Genomic DNA, 19,646 nt, shown 5'->3' on the forward strand with positions numbered 1-19,646 from the left:
AGGAGAAACGGTTCAGCAAGAGAACAAAATTAGAAGGAGAGAGAGAGAATATTTATATATAAACCCTCAAATTCAGAATTTTACATTCCTGGGTTTTTCAGGCAACATATATGTCCTACAAAATTCCGGCAAGATATCATTACATTCACTTAAGTAATATATGAAACAGATGTACAAACCTCAAGTTTTATTAAACATTATTTAGATTTTTACAGAAAGACATAATACTTGCTATAGTTTCAGAAAATGAATAGAAACTACCTGCATATATTTTAATGACATTTTATGGTGTCATTTAGGATGTATTATTCTATATTACTGAAAAAAAAGCCAAGGCAGAAAATCAAAGGGGGAAAAGAGACATGCACAGCAAGCATGAATTTTGGTCTTGCACTAAGCTCTGCTGTCTCCCCAGGTAGTCTGGAGTCACCCAGCGCACTCCACACGATGCCCGCTAAGTCCAGAATGGCTGATCCCAACTGAATCAAGAAAGGAACAGGCCAGGAAAAGCTGCAACATGTTTCACACTCAGATTAGTAAATCAACTGTACCAACTTAGCTGTTACGCAGTTACTGTGAACTTTTTATAGCACAATCTGTCACTGAACAATTAAAATGTTACTTCATGCCTGTGCCAGAACTACAAGCACAGTGCCTTGGACACTCTGTCTTCTTACTGCTTTGAAGGACTGCAGCCTTCCTCCTTCTCAATCCCACATGCAAACTGCAGAGCTTCACAGATATTCCTGGGGCCTGATATACCTGAAAAAAAGCACAGACCTGGACGCTTGCAGTGTCAGATCAAATCCAATACACTTGCAGGTGTGATTTCCATAGAATAGTGCAAGATTAATGCATTTCCCATGGAAATATAAATCAAAGTATGCCCTGTAGAGAAGCTGACTCACACCCAGCAAGACAAGGAGGACACTCCCAACGCATTTGGTCCCCAGCCCCAGTCTAGTGCCACTCTAAAAACCCTACAATACTAGTTTACATTTCATCCGTTCTTTTATGTGGTTATTTCCACGGGTTAAAAGGTTCTCCTTGGCAGCCTCATCAGTCACCCTTTGATTCTGACAATTCCCTCAAGTGGCTCTTTAACAAGATCGGACTCCAAGGCACCTTCAATTACCATCCTGTTTCAGGCTCTGATCTGGACATGCAGTACTCGTGGCAGTTCAGAGCCTGAAGCTGCTAAACTTCAGCTCCTGCTGTTGTGTGTTGTTCAGCAAATCAGTTAATTCAATGGATCATTACACTACTACATAGCTACTTTCCAAAGACTGCACAAATTAATTGCTCAGTGCCTTCCAGAGCGCCTGCTAGAGCTCTTTACTGCCATAAACTTAACAATAAACTTTTGATCCTCGACATCTCTACTGATCTCCATTAAAATAACCTGGCAGTAGTGATCACATTTAGTCACACACTTACAGGTATGAATTGCTGTTACCTTTCCTTCAGTGACACTTAGAGGCAGATGGTAAAACAGAACTTGGATTCCACTACAGTAGGTATTGTGCAAGATGAGCAGAAGACAAGACATAAGGTAAGCACAGGTAGAGAACAACGTGAACAGAACTGCAGACATTACATGGTTGTACACAACACCACTGTGCTCCTCACACAACACCACTGTCCTTCCTTCCAGAAGGAGAGAAGAAACCAGCACTGCTACTCAAAGGGAGAAGTTCTGCCTCTGTCCATCCCTGTCCTCACGCAACACCCACCTCTGGTCGGGAGCACAACCATTCAGCACCCAAACAGACAACTGGGTTAGGGAACGGACCCTGCTTAGAAACAGCTGATGCCAACAGCAGAACACTTTATGTTAGCTGGAAGTGCCCATGTAAGTTCACTGAAGGAAGGCATGTTTGCGCCGATCAGCTTCAGGCAAGTCAGGTAGTTCAACTGAGACTGGCATTATGGACTGCAGAGTCTTGTAAGATAAGGCTCCTGATGCAAAGTCCAAAGTCCCCAGGACTCTCTCGGTGTCTGTAGCCACAAACGATGCTTGGATCAGAGCTCAGAGTTATGTACTCAATGAATAAGAAAAAGCCTACAGAGAGATTCAAAGGAGGCCTACAGAGTCAGAAATCAGGCCATGAGCACTATTTACTTCAGCAGGTATTTTCAGTAAGTCTCAAGAAGGCTGAAGGGAAACTACTGGCAATATTTCAGAGAGGAAAATAAGGGACTCTGATCACCTAAGTGCTGTGGACCGAGACATGGGGTGGGCATTCTCTCTATGAATACATTAGCATTTTCATGTGTGTATATATATAGCAACATTCTGCACTTAAGAACCAGTTTTCAGAATCCTTTTTTTTTTTTTCAACAATTTGCATTACAAAATATTCCAAAGAAGGTTTCATTTCGAAAGGCAGAAACTGTCCTCTGCAACATAGCCTATATGCAAAAGAGCTCCCAGTGAATGAAGAAAGCCTTTAGTATCCTTTTGCAAATGTACTTCACGGTGGTTAGTGAGAACAATGGCTTTGTTCTCACTTTTGCAAAATTAAAGATTAACTATACAAGGTGTGTCTTAGCAGCCTGTTTTATTCAGAGCAGCAATGAAACGCAGATCTTGTGCAACTAGAAGGAACAAGGTGAGGCTTCTCTCAGGGAAGGACAAAGTCACATGAAAGCAGAAATCTCCTGCAGCATGACAGTACCGATGTGGCATGGAAAGTAATTCAGCTCATGCAAACAGTGAAATTTAGTGAGACATTCAGTGGCCCAGGGAAGTCATTACAGGTAAAACACAAAATTATCTGAAAACTCAGTTACAAGGACAGAACATGAGAAATGGCGCAGTGCATCTTGAGAAAGCAAACATGACTACCTTTCCAAGGGGTCCTCCGGGGATTTAGCTGTGTGACTGACGTAAGCTTTAGAGAAGTGAACATTTTAAACCCATAGGTTTTTAAGTAATCAGGTCACACAGAGCTGTCATGTACAGTAACAACAAATTACCATTAAATTAATAACTTCTCCCTGGACTGCTCAGTAGAGCAACAACATACAGCCCTTCCCAGTTTGAGCTCTGAATTCAAGGGACCATACATCTCAAGTGGCTATTGGTTTCATATTAAAAATTAAAAGGCACCTTCACAAAATGAGATAAAAATAGGGTAAAATTTACATACATGTCCATAAAAGTTTACATTCTACTCCATGCAACAAAACAAAACAAGAATGTTGCCATGTAAAACTTTGACTTTGGGGAAAGCGTACTGGAGCACCTACATCTCGCACTCACTTTGATCAATCACATTAGGGGTACTCAGGTCTATGAAGTTCATTCCATCCCCATTTTGCTGGCTAGCCATGACAGGAAGTCTGGTCAGTGTAAGTTAGCATCAAACACTGCAGAACTGAGCTGCTAAAGGAAAGAAATTACTTGAGAACAGCTAAAGGCTACACACATTTATTTTTTTCATTTGACCACAGAAACCAAGCTCTAAATACTCAGCTGAAGACTTATACCAAGATCCCCTGGGTAACAACTGAAACACAGCAATTTCAAAACAGAAAAAAGGTGGATTTTAATGTTCCTTTGAAAAGATACTCCGCAAAGAGCAAGAAGTGGATTCACTTTTGCAGTGACATACTGTTTTTTAACAGTATCCAGAATACAGAAAGAAAATGACAGAATATGGACTTGAGGTTTTCAATGTGACTTAAGTTTATTACTTTATGTCTGAAAAAGTAAGGAAATTCAGGCAGAAAGATGTTCTGCTAGTAGCAAAAAAAAAAAAAAAAAAAGCAGTCACTACTAGAAACTAGCAAGGTCAACTCTAACATTCAAGCCAAAAGAAGCACTCATTTCACACTCCTCAGCAGAATATGTAGTGTAGATACTCATCACTTCTCCCAGAAAGGTACAGATGCTCTAAATGTTTATAACATCTTCTCCAAAGGGAGAAAAAAATAAGTTTTCCACCACAGAGGAAGTTCACATTGGCATTAACAATTCTACTAATTAAATGACTTAGCTATTTAACCTATGAAAAAAAATAAATCCCCATTTATGTTTAAGAACGTAAGCCACTTGCATAAACGGCCTCTTAGGTATTAGTTTTTTAAGTTTTCCAACGTATCTGACAGCCAAAAGGATGTACAGAACCAGGTCATTTTAGCAAAGATTTTAAAAGCAAAATTAGTGAAATTTAATTTCAGGGAAAACATGCTGCAGGAACAAATTCACAAAATACAACAATAAAGATTAAAAAAAAAACCAACCCTTGTTAGCTAGAACAGCAGCAGCTGTGGCAACATACGTAAGACTGCCTTTACATTAAATTATACATACCTGCATTTCACCTCACCCTGTAAATCATATATGGCCTGATCTGGTCCTGTTATCTACATGACTGTATTACAGATGCACTGCTTCTCCAGTGAGTTTTGATCACTAAACATCCAGGTGCAACACGCTGCAGAAACTAATGATTTCTGCTTGGCAATGTAAGACAATTTGAAAACACACAGTGCAATCTTGCAGATAGAGAAAAAACAGAGCAGCTAGCACAGGTTCTAATTCTACATATAATGTGAATTTACTTAGTTCTTTGTTTCCATTCAATCCCTTTATTAATATACCTGTGAAACATGAAAATTCAACTTGGTTTAATTTTTTTTTTTAAATAATATTCTAGAGAACAAATTCTGTAAAATCTCCTCTTTTCAGCCGGAAGAAAATCTCAAGTGATCTTAATCTTTGATAATTCCTTTTCACAGGTTAGATGACAGATCAGTAACGCTAAATTAATTTGAGACGGCAAATGTATTTCAAAAAAGTGGGTCACAGTCATTTTGTTCTACAAACTCTGGAAAAATATTACAGAAAAAACAGGAGAAGAGAGACAATGTGAAATTAGCAGTCCATGTTAATCCTAAAATAAAATGTTATGCATTGTCAGTCATAGCTTTCTATTAGAAATGAAAAAAGGTATAAGATAGTCCTACAGCATTAATAAAGGTCTGGACTGAAGAAAAAAGAAATGGTTACTATGCTTTATAATGAGGCAAATCACTAGCATCAAAAGCCTCAATATAAGTAGCCTTTATTCCTATGCTTCATAATTTTGCAATTACATTGACAAGAGGTCTGCATCTCTGCCATTCCCAAACACAGGTATTTCATCCTCTGAGAAACAGAGAGTTTTCAGAATAAATTTATACTAACACATTTATTCCCTTTTCTCTTTCAACCTTACCTATACCCTAACCTCTTGGTCTACATACAGAAGGAGCACGTTAACAGCTGATATATTATATGACCTTTTCCTAAGCACGGCCATCCAATGCTTTTTGTTGTGTGCTTGCACAACTAAATGGTCACTAGATTTTTTTTCTTGAGTATTTTGCAATAAATCAAGAACATCAAAAAAGATAGGTGATCCTTCTTTTCCAAAGATTAAGGGATTAAAATATGATTTAAATCATCTGACAAAAGCAGGTCACCTCTTCACATGAAAAAAAAAATCCTAGGTAATCAAAAACAGAGAAATCGTCTTGTGTCCTCGACAGAATCTTCCTTGATATGTGCATCCTTGTATTACAGAGAAACACACACTTGCACATTCAAGGCACCACAGATTTCTCAGAGCATAAATTTTCCTGGCTGTGAATCATCACTTAACACAAGGATTCATGGAAGAGTATGCAGAAACTCACATATTTTCCAGTGACTAATCAAACTCCAGTCACCACAAACTTTCGCTTAATAATTATCCTTAAACCACTTCGCATCTGATAAAGAATGAAATATCCATAATGGATCAACATCCTGGAGATTTACGCCTTGCCACCTACTTGCTCTACAAGCTTAAATACCATAACCTCTTTGGGCCTCAATTTATTTATGTGCATATAAATGTGTATACCACAATACGAGGAAATTTAGGAGGCCTTATTTAGTAGTACTGAAATGTACTTTCAGTCAGCGAACCCCGGGTGCCAGTCGCGCAGGCATGTCTCTTAGCAGAGTAGTGACAAGCACTTCTCACTCTCAGTCACCCCTTCCTTCCCCTCTGCTTTTCACTGCTGCCCAGTAGTTCCCTCCACCACTATCCCAGCTATGACAGTACACTTGTTTGTGGGCCATTTGGTATCCTAGCAAAGAAACAGCGCAGCAGAGTAGCTGATGTGGAGGCAGAAGCGACCCCCAGATACCATGAGGATTGTACAACACACATCCATTGCATGGCCAGCTTATGACAGTTTTAAGCAGGGAGAAACAACACAGGGTACGTGTGACCCAAGGGCCACCACGCAGACCCACGCACAGTTGTAAAGGGTAAACATGCAATAAAAACACACAGCAGAAGCATAAGGAAGTGACACGCTGAGCAACACACTGCAATAAATCATGCTAGTAAGTCACAGCTTCACAGTCATGTATCTAGTATGCATAAATTAGTTTCTGCAAGAAAAGGGCCTATTACAAATTAAACAAGCAAATTCCTTCTGTACAAGGAAACTGAAGTTTCCTTCTCTTATGTGTTGGTAAAGAAAAAGTTAGTTTAGCACTACTATAGTTATCAAGATCTGTAGTTCTTAAATTGCCAACCCACAAATGTACAATGGTCAATAAAACCTATGGGTAAATGATCCACAGCCAAGTCATACTAGGTCCCACTTGCACAAGGTATCACTCGATGAAAAACACATTACACACACACACACACACACACACGCTTTCCCCTGCTACATAAAGTTGCCAGGCAGCTTCTAAGTCAGGCTGTGCTACAGCAAGTAAAAGTGGTGGGGGAAGACCGTGGTCCACCCTAGCCTTCTAAGAGATTTGCTTATTTTTCCTGGCAATAGTATCTGATACCAGCTGCATATCTAGTGCCATGGGTTTTAGACCCACAGTCCTGCAAAAAGTGCTCCTTTATTTCTGTGCTGTCTTTTACACTCCAAATTCCTCTCAAAGTTCCAATTACATTTTTACATTTACAGTGCTTTGCAACAGAACTCACATACTTAAACCAACTGTATAGATGAAAGAAACAAAGCACAAAAAACCCACAGTGCCTCAGAGTTAGGAAGCTGGTGTTACTATGCTTTTTACATATTCAGTGGCCAGAGCAAGAGACTCCAGCAGACAGTAATTCGGAGCAGGAACTAAACTTTGCTCTGAAAGAGCCTTTCATTCTCTCAACTGACTATTTGGGCAGACAGGTGAGACCAGCCTTGTAAGTTATCAGCTTAATATCACTTCAAAGTTATTTCACGCACAGTCAGAAATACCATTCCTATTTATAACCCTCACTGCCCAAGACCCCACGCATTCTGCATCAGAGTCACTAACCATTCGCCAGGTCAGTTTATCCATGGGGCAGTACCATTGCAATGCTCACCAAAACTTACTTTTCATCCAAGAAATGGAGCAAATTTCTCCTAATGAAATCAGTGACAGGGGCTCCACTGCAACCGTAGTGTGCATACCAAGAAATATAAATGGGGAAGGGGGGAGGGAACACCACAATGGCTTCAAAGCATGGGTGATCTGATGAAGTATCAATACCACACTGCAACATACAAAGCATATGGGAGGGGGGAACAAATCACAACTCCTCAAGGGAAAAACATTTGTCATCATAAGTTAAACTAATCTTTTGGCACTGATGACCTAAGTAACTTAGGATCAACAGTGCTGAGATTCTGAGCCCCACAAGCAGTCCCATAGCCCACCTAGCAAACTTTAGGTTATCTTTAACAGCTTAAAATGAGGACGATGCAGAATACAGAGAAATGTCATTAATAAATAAGAAGCAGAAGAAAAAGCTCCGACATTTTGTAGCCAGCATCTACAAGTATTTCCCTCGGATGCTCTTAGATCTATTAGGGCATCTAAAATGTCTCTATATATAGAACAATAGCAAGATGACTAAAAGAAGCCCAAGCATGGGTGAACACAGACACATCTAGCTGAGACCTGCTTCCTTCAGCTATTTGCATAGCTCTCTGCAGGAAGCACATGTTGCTGGCATTCATTTTAATACACTAATGGAACCCTGCATGCCAAACATCCTCAATAAAAACATTTCTCAAAGGTGCATTGCTCCCTTCTATCCATTCTTGTTTTGACAATGGGTTGTGTTGGGCCCAGCTGATGTAGGAAAGGCATACGTAAGATATTCTACAGTCTTAGCAAGTGACTGAAAGAGCAGCAGCACTAAAAAACCTTCCTGACCTTCACTAAACCTGAAAAATACTCCAGGATGGGCAGCCCCTTTCTTTCCATTGCTAATCTTTCTCCTTTCATCTAGAAGGAAACTTGAAGCTCCCACAAAATGGAAAACATGGATAAATTTTATTTAACTTTTCTTTAAAGGTGCTCTTTTACCAGTCTCTCCTAACTTTACAGGCAAAAAAGAAAGGAAAGGGACCCTACAGTCACTTAATCTTTATTTGGGCCTACAAAGCATTACATTTTACAACAGCAGAATCACAGTAAACCCAAGAACAAAGACTGTACAAGAGGATCAGAGCTTCCTTACAAACAGCAAAATGTACTGTCTTCAGCAAGTCTGATTAGCTTGGACAAGTTCAACAGCTAGCTTGACCTCATGAAAACTGAAATGCCATCCAAGAACTCACTTGACTTAAACAACTATTGCCTGCACACGCTCTACAGGAAAGAAAGACTGTTCATGCACAGGTTACCAACACCGTTAGGACAACTCAGGAAGGGTGTGAGCAGACACTGATGGGTTGCGCCTTCCTCTCTCTTGCAGATGGGCAGGGAGGACTAGCAGTAGTAGAAGAGCTGGTACATAATGGTCTCTCTCTGATTTGTAAAGCTAAAACTTACCAGAAGCCAAAATAAAACCCTGTATTTGAAGAATTAAGAAATTGTATAGCACCAGTCTCAGCACCGCACTAACTCCCAAGATAAAAAAAGTGACCAAAAACCTCAGTTGCTCTGTTAAAGTGAGATGACTTACTTGATATGTATCAGCTTAAAATTTGGCCTTTTGTTCTACTGTTGAAATAGCATAACCTTCCCTAAAGGACACAAACAACCTGTATTCTTTCATTTCGAGGAAAATACAGAGGTTTTTCCCCAGTTCATTTTTGCTAGAAAATTCCTTTTGTGGCGACTCAAGTCTTTCAGAAGGTCAATGTAAAATCTCTAGTGTTTAGACATTGTGTGGTCTGAGCCACACAATGAAGACTGAGACTGTTTAAACCAGATTTCCCAGCCTTTGTATATCCTCACTTCTTACCACACCAAAGGCCTGGGTCTAGAAAGAGCTTTCTAAAGAAAGGTATTACCATTTTACTTACTCATCCAGAGAAAAACATCTGCACTGAGCAGGAAACAGCCATAATTTCAGCAACTCTTTTGGTCTATTCTAAACAGAAATACTGACAGGTTTTTAATGAAATAGACCTTTTCAAGAGTAATGCAATTTAAAATACACAGTACTGCCACATTCGGGACCATGGGGTTGTCTAAACATTTATCTCAGTATAGCTAATCCTACATCTCCCTTGCACAGGTCAATTCATTCCAGAATAAGAGTAGCTGCTTTTTTGTTATTGCAAGGCTTAACTTAAATCAATTCCAAAATAATATTAACCAAACTTCAAAAAGGCTCTTGTAATAATTATGAACAACTCTGGCTTAGAGGAATCTGAGTGTCCTTCACACATTTACAGTTCACCAGCAAGAAAATCAGCACTATAAAATCCAAAATTCCCAACACTAGGGCAGTTAGAGAGAGAAAAAGACCTTTTTTTCCTTAATTTCCAAAGGAAGAGTATTAAAATAAAATATAACAGTTGGTCTCCATCTTCTCTATTAGCAGCCTACTTTTGTGTCCCAAAGCTTAAGAACTCTCCTCACTATCTGATTTAGAAACACAAACCCCATAGGACATGCAAACATTCAGTTTTCTGCCTTCTGTAAAGAGCAGCTGCCAAACTTGAGTTAAAATGGCACACACATGACAGGAAGCCATCTTAACTTTCCCACCCATACTGAATATTAATTCTTATTGGACTGTAGCACATGCAAATGGCAACCATTAAGATCGCATCACAAATATTATTTCTTGTACATCCCAAGCATATTAAACAATCTAATACTTGAGATTATAATTCTATGCCCTCAGCCACTAAAAAAAAAAAACCACCTACCCAAAAATGTGGCGTTTGTTTTTCACAAAGTCAACACAATCCATCAGTGAATACTTGGGGTCATTCATATATACATTTATATATACAAGCCAAAACAACTTTTCTCCTACCACAAAGTTGGTACCATCTCTTCAGTACAGCTCCAGAGAAATAAAAATGTTAAATCCCCTGTCATCGGTATTCAAGAAGCCCATCCATTCAATTATCAAGTATGAAAGCTTCAAATCCATAATTTTTCCACTTTTCAAGCAAAAGAAAGCCTGAGTCTTAGTCAAAAGAAGTAATAGCAACATTTAACTAACTAAACAAATAAAATATTTCCTTCCTCTTCAGCAAAAACACTGTCAGCAAGTTAAAGCTGCAGTGACTTTCATTTCAAGTAGATCAGATACAGTTCACTGCAAATTGTAACAACTGTTCACATCATATTTTGAAACAATGCCTGCAAAATATGTCTTGGTTTTGGGCAGATTTTTTGCTTTTTAAGACAACAAAACACTATTTTGCATATTTGTGCTTTAGAATATGACATATTCTCAGACCTGAAGTTTCCATCATTATAAAAGTCACCTAAATGTTGCTCAGTTAAAAAACCTGCTGCAGTACTACAGTTTTCGGGGAGAGAAGCAGATGGCCTTTGGCTAAGTCACAGGTCTGTAGCTATATTCCCTGTCCTAGTAATGACTGTCTGTGTAACTGGAAGCAAGTCATTACCCTGCTGGATTATCCAGGTGTAGGAGTCAAATTACAATATTTGCCTTCTTTTAAAAGTGTTAAAATCTATGCATAGTGATCTATTTAATTATCAGGATGTATTACCACAAACACACACCACCCCCAGGAAGCTTTGATAAAAGATTACAAGTCAAGCACTGAAAAAGTTGACCCCAAAATCTGGAATGCATAGTCTGCACAGCTTTAAATTCAGCCCCTCTGTGCAAATGGCTAAGATAAGTCTTCAACTACATGATCACATATTGTTTTTGCCAGGGGACTCTAATGGCTTGTTCACTCACTAAGTGGTCATTTTCTGTTTTGGTTTAATCTTACTGCTCTGTGCATAACCCCAGGCTTTATTTGCTAAGCATATTCAAGCCATGCACTCATAAGTGAATTATTCATCTCCTCTCAGGATTTTTTTTTTTTGGCACACCTCAGTTTGGGATCTGGGCATATCAGAACCAGTAATGTATTTGCATTCACACGCATCCTTATCAGAAGGGATAATTACCCTTATTTTCTACATGAGAAACTGGGGCACTGCAAGATTATGATCCAGAGTAGCCATTAAATAGGGTGCCCAGACCTGTTTCCTTTTTCCCAGAACACTGCATATGACCATATTTTCACCACCAATGATAAAAACATCCTCCAGACAATTGGTCTTTCATTCCACTACATTGTATTTCCAGTTGCAGGTCCAGTCTGCACAAGGAATGAGACAGGAATCAATGGAAACAGTAGCAGAGACTTAATACTTCTAAGTAAGGAACATGAAGGGAAGCTGCACAGACAATTCAAAAATCATGCAACTTCTCAGTGCCTGTCTTTGCAACCTTACAGATCAATGCATTTTTAACTTACCGTGTATTTCTAAAAAAAACCAACTTCTAAAAATCCACAACTCAACGGACAAACTCCATTCTCCTTCCTGGTTTCTCTCATATTAGTGCATACTCACATCCAGGAAGAATACCAGGAGCATGGCTCCTGTCTGGTACACTACTGGAGTAACTGGTGCCAGTCACAGCCACTCTATGTATGGAGTAGCACTGAAACAGTATCAGGTAGATTTTTTTTTCCCCACTGGAATTCACATACGTGTAGTCAAGCCCCCAAAACAGTAAGATGCTATAGGGAGAAATATCTGCTTTAGTCTCAGTATCTATGGCTTTTTTTTTTTCCCCCTTCCCCTCCTTAATTATGCCTCAGTATCTTTCTCACATTGATAAACCCTTTTTCTTCTCTGAGACCTTAACTTGTTTCTCACTGAAATCCCTGTCTCCACTGAGTAAGTTCAGTTCTCACCTCTGTACATTCTCCATGCTGTATTTATTCTCTCACTCCAATATACCAGCTCTCCAAACTCCAACATCTTATCACAACTTCTTTTCCCAAATAGCCCCAGTTCCTCAACTCCAAGCTTCTCATATAAGCTGAGGCTGACCAATAAATGATTCTGGCAATTCAGGCAAACAATTCAATTCCTTTCTTGAAGACAAACACCATTTAGCAGTTGCATACTAAAATCATGCCCATAATAAATAGAAGAGTTACCATATAGTCATACACAAGCACTGTAACTACATTATACTAACAGGAGCTGTACAAGTCCCAAAAAGCACAGACTGAGCTTGGCTGACATCAGCCGAGTTCAGTAAGAACTGAAGATTAGTCTCACTTTATTCTTGTACCATAGCTTTTACAGTCCTACATAGCTTTACACTCCCTTTCTATTTCCCGACCTTGTTATAAATAGTGCGTTTAGTCAGTTCAGATATCAACTAAAGAGACAGCAGGAACTCAGGACCTTGAAACCACCTCCTATATCTCACAGCTTCATCCTCATAAGTCATTGGTACTTTCCAATAATGGTCCTAAATAATGATTTCTATCCTGAAACAGGAAACTCCTTAAGACAACAGAAATTTGAATTCAGTTTCCTTGTATTTGGAGGTTTTTCTTTTTACAGAGACAAGAGGTAAAGAAGTACTACTTGCTTGAATTTACAAGGTATCTTGATGCTTAATGATGGAAAACAGTTGTCACTCAGTAACTCAATTCAGAGAACACAAGCACCATCATATTCAAAGCTGAAAACTTTGAGAACAGGGCTTAGGGTAAAAGCACATTAATCATATTTAAGTAGTGTTAGATACCTAAATAACGAGCTGCAGAAGATTCCTCACCTACAATGTAACAATTCAGAATATTCTCAGCAAATTACCAAACTCTTTTCAGCCAAAAAATTCATTAGGTTAACAAAGGCTCATTAAATCAGTGTTTGACAATTCATCAATTTATTAGTAACTCCAAGTTCAGGTACACTTTGCAAATACTCACAGAAACCTTCAATCTTGTCAGCTGTCTTGCTCCATGCTACCTGCCTGGTTTCCATTATGACTTGAATAGTCCTCCTTTCTGGACTACTCTTCTTAAGACTGAATACGGTCATAACAGTTCCCAACTCCAAGGTCCTTTTGATCTGGCTTTTCTCATACTCCGGCAGCACTCCATAGTCTATACTCTTTCTGGGCATTTTTTTTTTTTTTAATCAAACTTTTATGGTTTTCAGTGTCCTGAAAAGAAAAAGAAGAAAGAAAAGGGAGAAAAATCAATATTTAAAACAGCATTTTTATTTCTTTAAAAATCACATTTGCATAAGTTAAAGCTACCTAATAGGGACTCCTGCCCATTCAAATACAAGGCAGATACGTGGCTAACATTAAGAACATCCTTGCCATTTTATCCTGAAATAAAGTACAAACAGTCTTCACAGAGGGCGGCACCAGTGACGCTTTGGTAGACATGCTGCTGCAAAATCTATTAAAAATGAAAAGCTGGGTGGAGCAGCTACTGCATGCAATGAATTGTGATCTAAATTCTCAGCAAGACCAATGCCTCTCTTCTAGCTGCACCATACCACTAACTGCTTCCTCAGTCTTCTAACACAGAAGTACACTGTGTTCCAGACCAAAACAAAGTCAGCCAAGGTCTGTTTAGCCCAAATACACAAAAATTATGTTAAGGGGCATAACTTCCCCTATGCTTCCATGCATGCACATCTTCAACTGCATGTGGACCTGCATCAAATGCAGATTTACATCTCTAAAGTCTCAGCATCATGACAGAAAAAAAGCAGAAAAAAAAAACCAAGAAAGATGACCTGGAAGAAAGACTAAATATAAGCATACCTGAGTAATAAGGACAAAAGAGCAAAACACAAAGAACGCAAACCATTGAAATGCCAGAGAAAATAATACTGAGGTCGTAACAAAGAAAGCATTTAAGCCTAAATAAAACTAAAGAACACACCAGTAACAGGAAAAAATAAAAGTGTTCAAACTAAAGCAGAACTACGTTAAAAACCTCTTCTAAAGGAACAATTATTTGGTATCTCTGTAGCATTTTCTGCCACATTCTCTACACCCTCTCCTAACCAAAAAATAGCGTAAATGCAATTATACTGCACAAATTGCTTTGACCATGGCAGCTTATTTCAGTCACCAAGCCTCCAACTTTTTTGCCAGTATAACAGGCAACCAAGGAAGGATTACTTCCCGGAACGGTTATACAAGCAACTCTTGATTAAACAGCCAAAAATGGTACCTAGTACAGTTACGAATAGAATCCTTTTCTGTAATATCTAGCAGATTTTCTGTAGTAAGTATATCACTTACATTTTACATTCGATGTGCATGTATAATTTCTAAGCATAACACACCACATATTCTGTCCAAATGCACTTTTAGCAAAACAGCACCTCATAGCACTAAGAAATAAGAATGGACCACTGAAGCCTTCAAGTAGCAATACCGTTTTTTCCCCAGAAAATGGCAACTGCTACTGGTAGGTCCAAAGTAAGACAGACTTCCTCAAACAAAGTTCCAACCTTGACTGTATTTTATCTTTGTTTGATGACTTCAAGAGTCTTCTAAGATATCAAAAAATGTGCACTTTGACCCCACCAAATTCCTTTCAAGCATCAGATCTGCTTTTATTTATTTTACACAGAGTGAGATACCTTTGCTTACGGAGATTTTCTCTAACTGACATAGAGACAGAAGTAGCTCCTAACAGAGATCACCATTCCTATAGGAATTTCTTTACTGTTTTAGGGTATTTGTAGAATTATGTTCCATAAAAACCTCATGAGTTTTACGCAAACTGGAAGTTAAGCTTTTTATTCTTGAAACTGAGGATAATTTAATTTCTACTATTGTAAGCAATATCTGGAAATTCATTTCGTCCTAAGTATTGACAATCTAGCTATCAACATGAGAAAAGAGATATTTGCAACAGATTTGAATCATACTCAAAATCTTTCTACTCTCCCGGGATTATTTTTTTTTCATATTCCCACTGCTATCTTCAGATAACCAAAATGCTGTCCCCATGGTGAACCGCAGCAGGTTTGTTCTTCTTCTTCTTGCCCTGTATTACTGTAGAAGTATCAGTTTGCTTCCCGAAGAGACCTCTCAAATCTGAGAGGCCTCACAGGCTCTGCAGCCAGTGTTGCTGTCATCTTGATATCACATCAGGAGCGAAGAAATGCTCATGATTGAAGCCTAGCAATCCAATGACAAGATAACACAAGAAATAATGACATCAGCTTGCGTAAACTCTTGCACTATATGAGAAATTAAACCAGCTAACTATCTGAGAGCTGTACAGAAAGTGAGGGGAAAATATGAGTAAATACAAATACTGAAACAAATGTTGGCTATGTCTAAAAAGTCTCAGTTTATGCACCTTTAAAACTTCATGGCTGTGTTTCTCCTACACAGTCTACTTTCTCTCTACTCACATGTCAGGTGGCAAGTATTTTTGTGCATACACTTGGGACACATCCTGGCACAAAACAGGTAAAAGATGCATACGCAGCAGCTCTCATAAATATTAGCAAATTTCTGTGCTTTGGTCTCCCACACATCATTGCATCAAACAGCTAATTATAAGCCTGATTACTCCTCAGCGAGATCATTTACAAACAGTATGCCCTGGAACCTGCTCTTTCATCCATGCACAAAGAAGGAAGTGTATCATTTTCACACAAGCAGCAGGAGCTGCTGCCACACAGTTCCCAACCATCCCCCTTAACCACATCCCTGAGCAGGACAGGTTTAAAGAATCTCTCTGCACACACAGCCACCAGCCACAGCATCTCCTCTGGTTCTCTTCCTCTCTCCTCAGTCCACTACTCTCCATCACAAGCAGTTTCAGTTTCCGTGTTGATAGCTAATTCAACCATGCCACTTCTCGCTTCCCCTTCGTAACTTCTTCCAACCCTCCTCCCCCTCACCCTATGTCACTATCTCCTGACCTGCTCTTCACTAAAGAGCGCTCTTTTCTGCTCTCTCTCATTAATACCACAAAACTGTGTTTCGACATCATGTCACTAGCTGCTTTCAGTGCAATCTGTCTCACTTTAAAGATGTCCGGTGCAATCTTTCCAATCCCTTTTTAAATTCTACCACTTCAAGAAACACTTATTTTTTTGTAAGCTAACAGAGAGGCGAACAACAATCCCTTCTTACCTGCAGGGTGGCCTCTTCTGCATTGCCCACAGTGAACCTGAAGTGCTCTCCAGCGAGAACCATGTCTCACTCCGTGTTTTGCAAAACGTTATACAGGTTATTTGGTATTTATTATCTATAAGCTTGTTATTGTAATAAGAAAATAGAGTACCCTTTCCTTATAATACTGAAAAAAATACATATACCCCAATCCTACAACTGAGAGGGAGCGGACAACTTTTAAGGGTGCTAAGCGACAGCAGATTTTAGCCAGAATGTAACTGATCCTTTTTGACTCCCTGGAACTAATCAGATAATCAGGGGCTTGCATCTAACAAGATAGCCATAGTCATCTTGTCTTGCTTCAATGACTTGTAAGAACAGAAGTTAAAGGAAGGGAAAATAAAAAATTAAATTAAAATCTTTGTACAGTGTCTGGTTTTCTGACAAAAAAAAAAAAATCCCGTCTTCTCACTTTGCTCTTTTCATTAAGAATTGTAATAAAACAAATATGCTGTGATTTGGAACAAGGTTTAACCACTTTAGTAACACTTCACTGCAATAAAAAAAGAAAAATCAGCTTTGAAATGACTAAAGTTTTTCAGGAGACTATAACAAAACACACATCTGCTCCGCCTTTTACAGTACAAGGTGTAGCTGTAAAATGAAACACGAGTTAAAACATCAAGAAAAGGAGTTGCTAAATATAGCTATTTAATAAAAGGCAATGCAGCAGGTTTTTTGAGAGATTAGGCCCTTAGTACAAAGGAACTGCCTCTCAGAGGTGGCTTCTTAAACAGCTTCCGCTGAATATAATATACTGGACTTCCCCTTTTAAAGTAGCTCTTTCTTCCAAAAACAGAGCAAATGGTGGTTTTAGTCTAACTTAAATCCTAAGTCATAAGCCAAGTTTATAACTTACTATGAAACAATACTGTAGCTGAGGATATCTACTTCATCAGAAAAGGTGGAAAGAATATCATAATATTTGATCAATCTAACTGACCACTTCTATACTGTTTTGGCTACCTGCTCCAGTTTAAGAATAACGTCACAAAGAGCTTCCTAACAGTAAAACACATTAGCCCTCCCAAAAGTACTAATGGAAGCCCTTGATATCAGACCTAACCTTTTAAATATTAACAGTCGTCTTACACTCACCCACAGGTACCCCTCAGCTTTGTTACACCCATCGCTGCACAACTATTTGAATCAACAATATTTCTACCCATTCACGCAGCAGAACTCCATAATGACCCTCATCACCCCATTATCTGGATACCTCTAAACCAGCAGGGTATAAACTACAACTTATGTGCAATAGAAACATCACTGTTCTTCTACCGAAGAGTTATTGAAGCCTAAAGTAGGAAGGTCCAGCACCACTTACGAGATTCAACAAGTGAGCTAGTAATCACAGAAACAGATCATAAGCTCTAGTTTGGACACAGACACCAGTACATGACTCTTGCCCTTTGACTGTGGGCACTACAGGAGCTAAACTTGGATGGTGTCCTGTACCACATGCAGAATTCGGACCACTTGTTACTGTTTGTGTAAGAGTAGTTTTAATACTGTTTTTTATTGAAAAGCCTGACTGATTTGGACTAAAAAGTCAGAAAGACTCACTGTAAGTAACCAAGTGAACATGGACACAGAAAAAAACCCGAACAACCTACTTAATCTATCCCAAAACCTGTATATTTAGTTTTACTTCAGTACAGTACTTCAGAGTTTCAGAAACAAACCGTTCTTATCCAAAGATCTGTCTACAACTCTTAACTCTCTTTGATAAGAGAGTAGTAACACAAAGAAAGAGAGGAAAAACCGTAGTAAAGGCAAACTATAAACATACAGGCTAGCAAAGAACATCTCAGATAAGCACTGATGAATCCACGCTCTGTTATAACTTCACCCATATGACACAGCAGGTGCTTTCCAGGCACACAAGGTCAACCATGAAGTGCAATCCAAAGTTTTATGCTAGTCCTCAATTTCTAAATTTTCCCGTGTGCTCTGGGCACCGCAAAAGGGTGGTCACATCCTCTGCCTCTAGCTTTGCCCTTGGATCCACTTCAGATGTCACCTCACCCCAGCAGGCGCTGCCTCGGCACAGCACCGCCGGTATGGATATCCACCAGCGACACCAGTACCACAGCGCCAATAATTAACAACAAACAACGCACGGCTCGCTGCGCGGAGCTTTGCGACGCAGCTGCCGCCCTCAGAGGCGAAAAGCCGGGCAGGGGAACCGCAGCGAGGCGGTTGCCCACCTGCCACAACGGCCTGGCGGGGACCGAAGCCCTGGCCCCAAGCTGGGGCCCTCACCCCTGGGCAGAGAGCCCTGCCCGGCGCGGGGCTGCTGTCAGGCCCACGCCGACCCTCGGACGGTTTCCCTCCTTCTTCTTCAGCGGGCTGGCCTGTGGCGGACAACGGCCAGACCGCAAGGTGCGGGGTTCCCCTCAGGGAACCCCCACACTCCCTCCTCCGCTTCAAGCCAGGCGCCCTCCCTCACACCCCGCAGTCGTCCCCCCGCCGCCTGCCGCCCAGCCCTCTCACACCGACGGCCCTCGCCTCCCCTCACAGAACCCTCCCGCTCGTCCACCGTCCCCGGGCGGGACGCGGCTGCCCCGCCCCAGCTCCCCTCGGCACCTGCTGCCCACGGGGGGGGGGTGGGCCCGAGCAGAGCCGGTGGGGCGGAGAAGCGGCCGCTCCTCACCGCCGCGAAGCCCTCACCTGCGCAAGGGCGGGGAGCTACCTCCCGCGGCGGACGGCGGCGCCGTGCCCGGTACCCGGTGCCCCAAGTACCCCGCGTCCCGCCGCGCCTCTCCGGGACTCCCACTTCTGCTTCTGCCGTAACCGGGAAGGGGCGGGGTCACGTGACCCACCCCCCCCACCCCCACCCCGCGCGGCCACCCGCTGGCGCGCGGGCCGGAGTGGCGGAGATGGTGGCGCGCGCTCCCCCCTCAGCCCGCCGCCGGTCGCCCCCTCAGCCGTGTGTGTCCCCCACACACCCCCCAAAGCCCCGGGGGCTCTGCCCTTGCTCTTCCTCCCTGAGAGGGGAAGCCGGGCCGGGCCACGTCCTCGCCGCCGTCCCTCCAACCTCCCCCCCCCCGGGGCTGGTTCGAGGCGAGCTCCCTGCTGTCACTGTCCCCTCAGGGCCCCGGGCGCGGCCACGTTGTCCCCCCCCCCCCGTCCCTCACAGCCTTCCCCAGAGGCGGGAAGGAGAGGGGCCGCGTCCCCCCCTCT

The 19,646-nt window shown here is 41.1% G+C and overlaps 1 protein-coding gene across 1 annotated transcript in view; it reads right to left on the bottom strand.

Annotated features, from left to right (window-relative positions):
* The window catches only part of PLCG2 (phospholipase C gamma 2), a 69,889-nt gene extending 50,620 nt beyond the window's left edge, over positions 1-19,269 (bottom strand). The window contains exons 1-2 of the mRNA XM_075039945.1: positions 19,134-19,269; positions 13,225-13,460 (exon numbers count right to left, since the gene is read on the bottom strand). Coding sequence (XP_074896046.1) covers positions 13,225-13,420 — 196 coding nt within the window. The 5' untranslated portion in view covers positions 13,421-13,460; positions 19,134-19,269. The remainder of the gene's footprint in view (positions 1-13,224; positions 13,461-19,133) is intronic.
* Positions 19,270-19,646: the final 377 nt, after the last annotated feature.

This window comes from Buteo buteo, chromosome 11 (assembly GCF_964188355.1).
Source record: "Buteo buteo chromosome 11, bButBut1.hap1.1, whole genome shotgun sequence".
Classification (NCBI taxonomy): domain Eukaryota; kingdom Metazoa; phylum Chordata; class Aves; order Accipitriformes; family Accipitridae; genus Buteo; species Buteo buteo.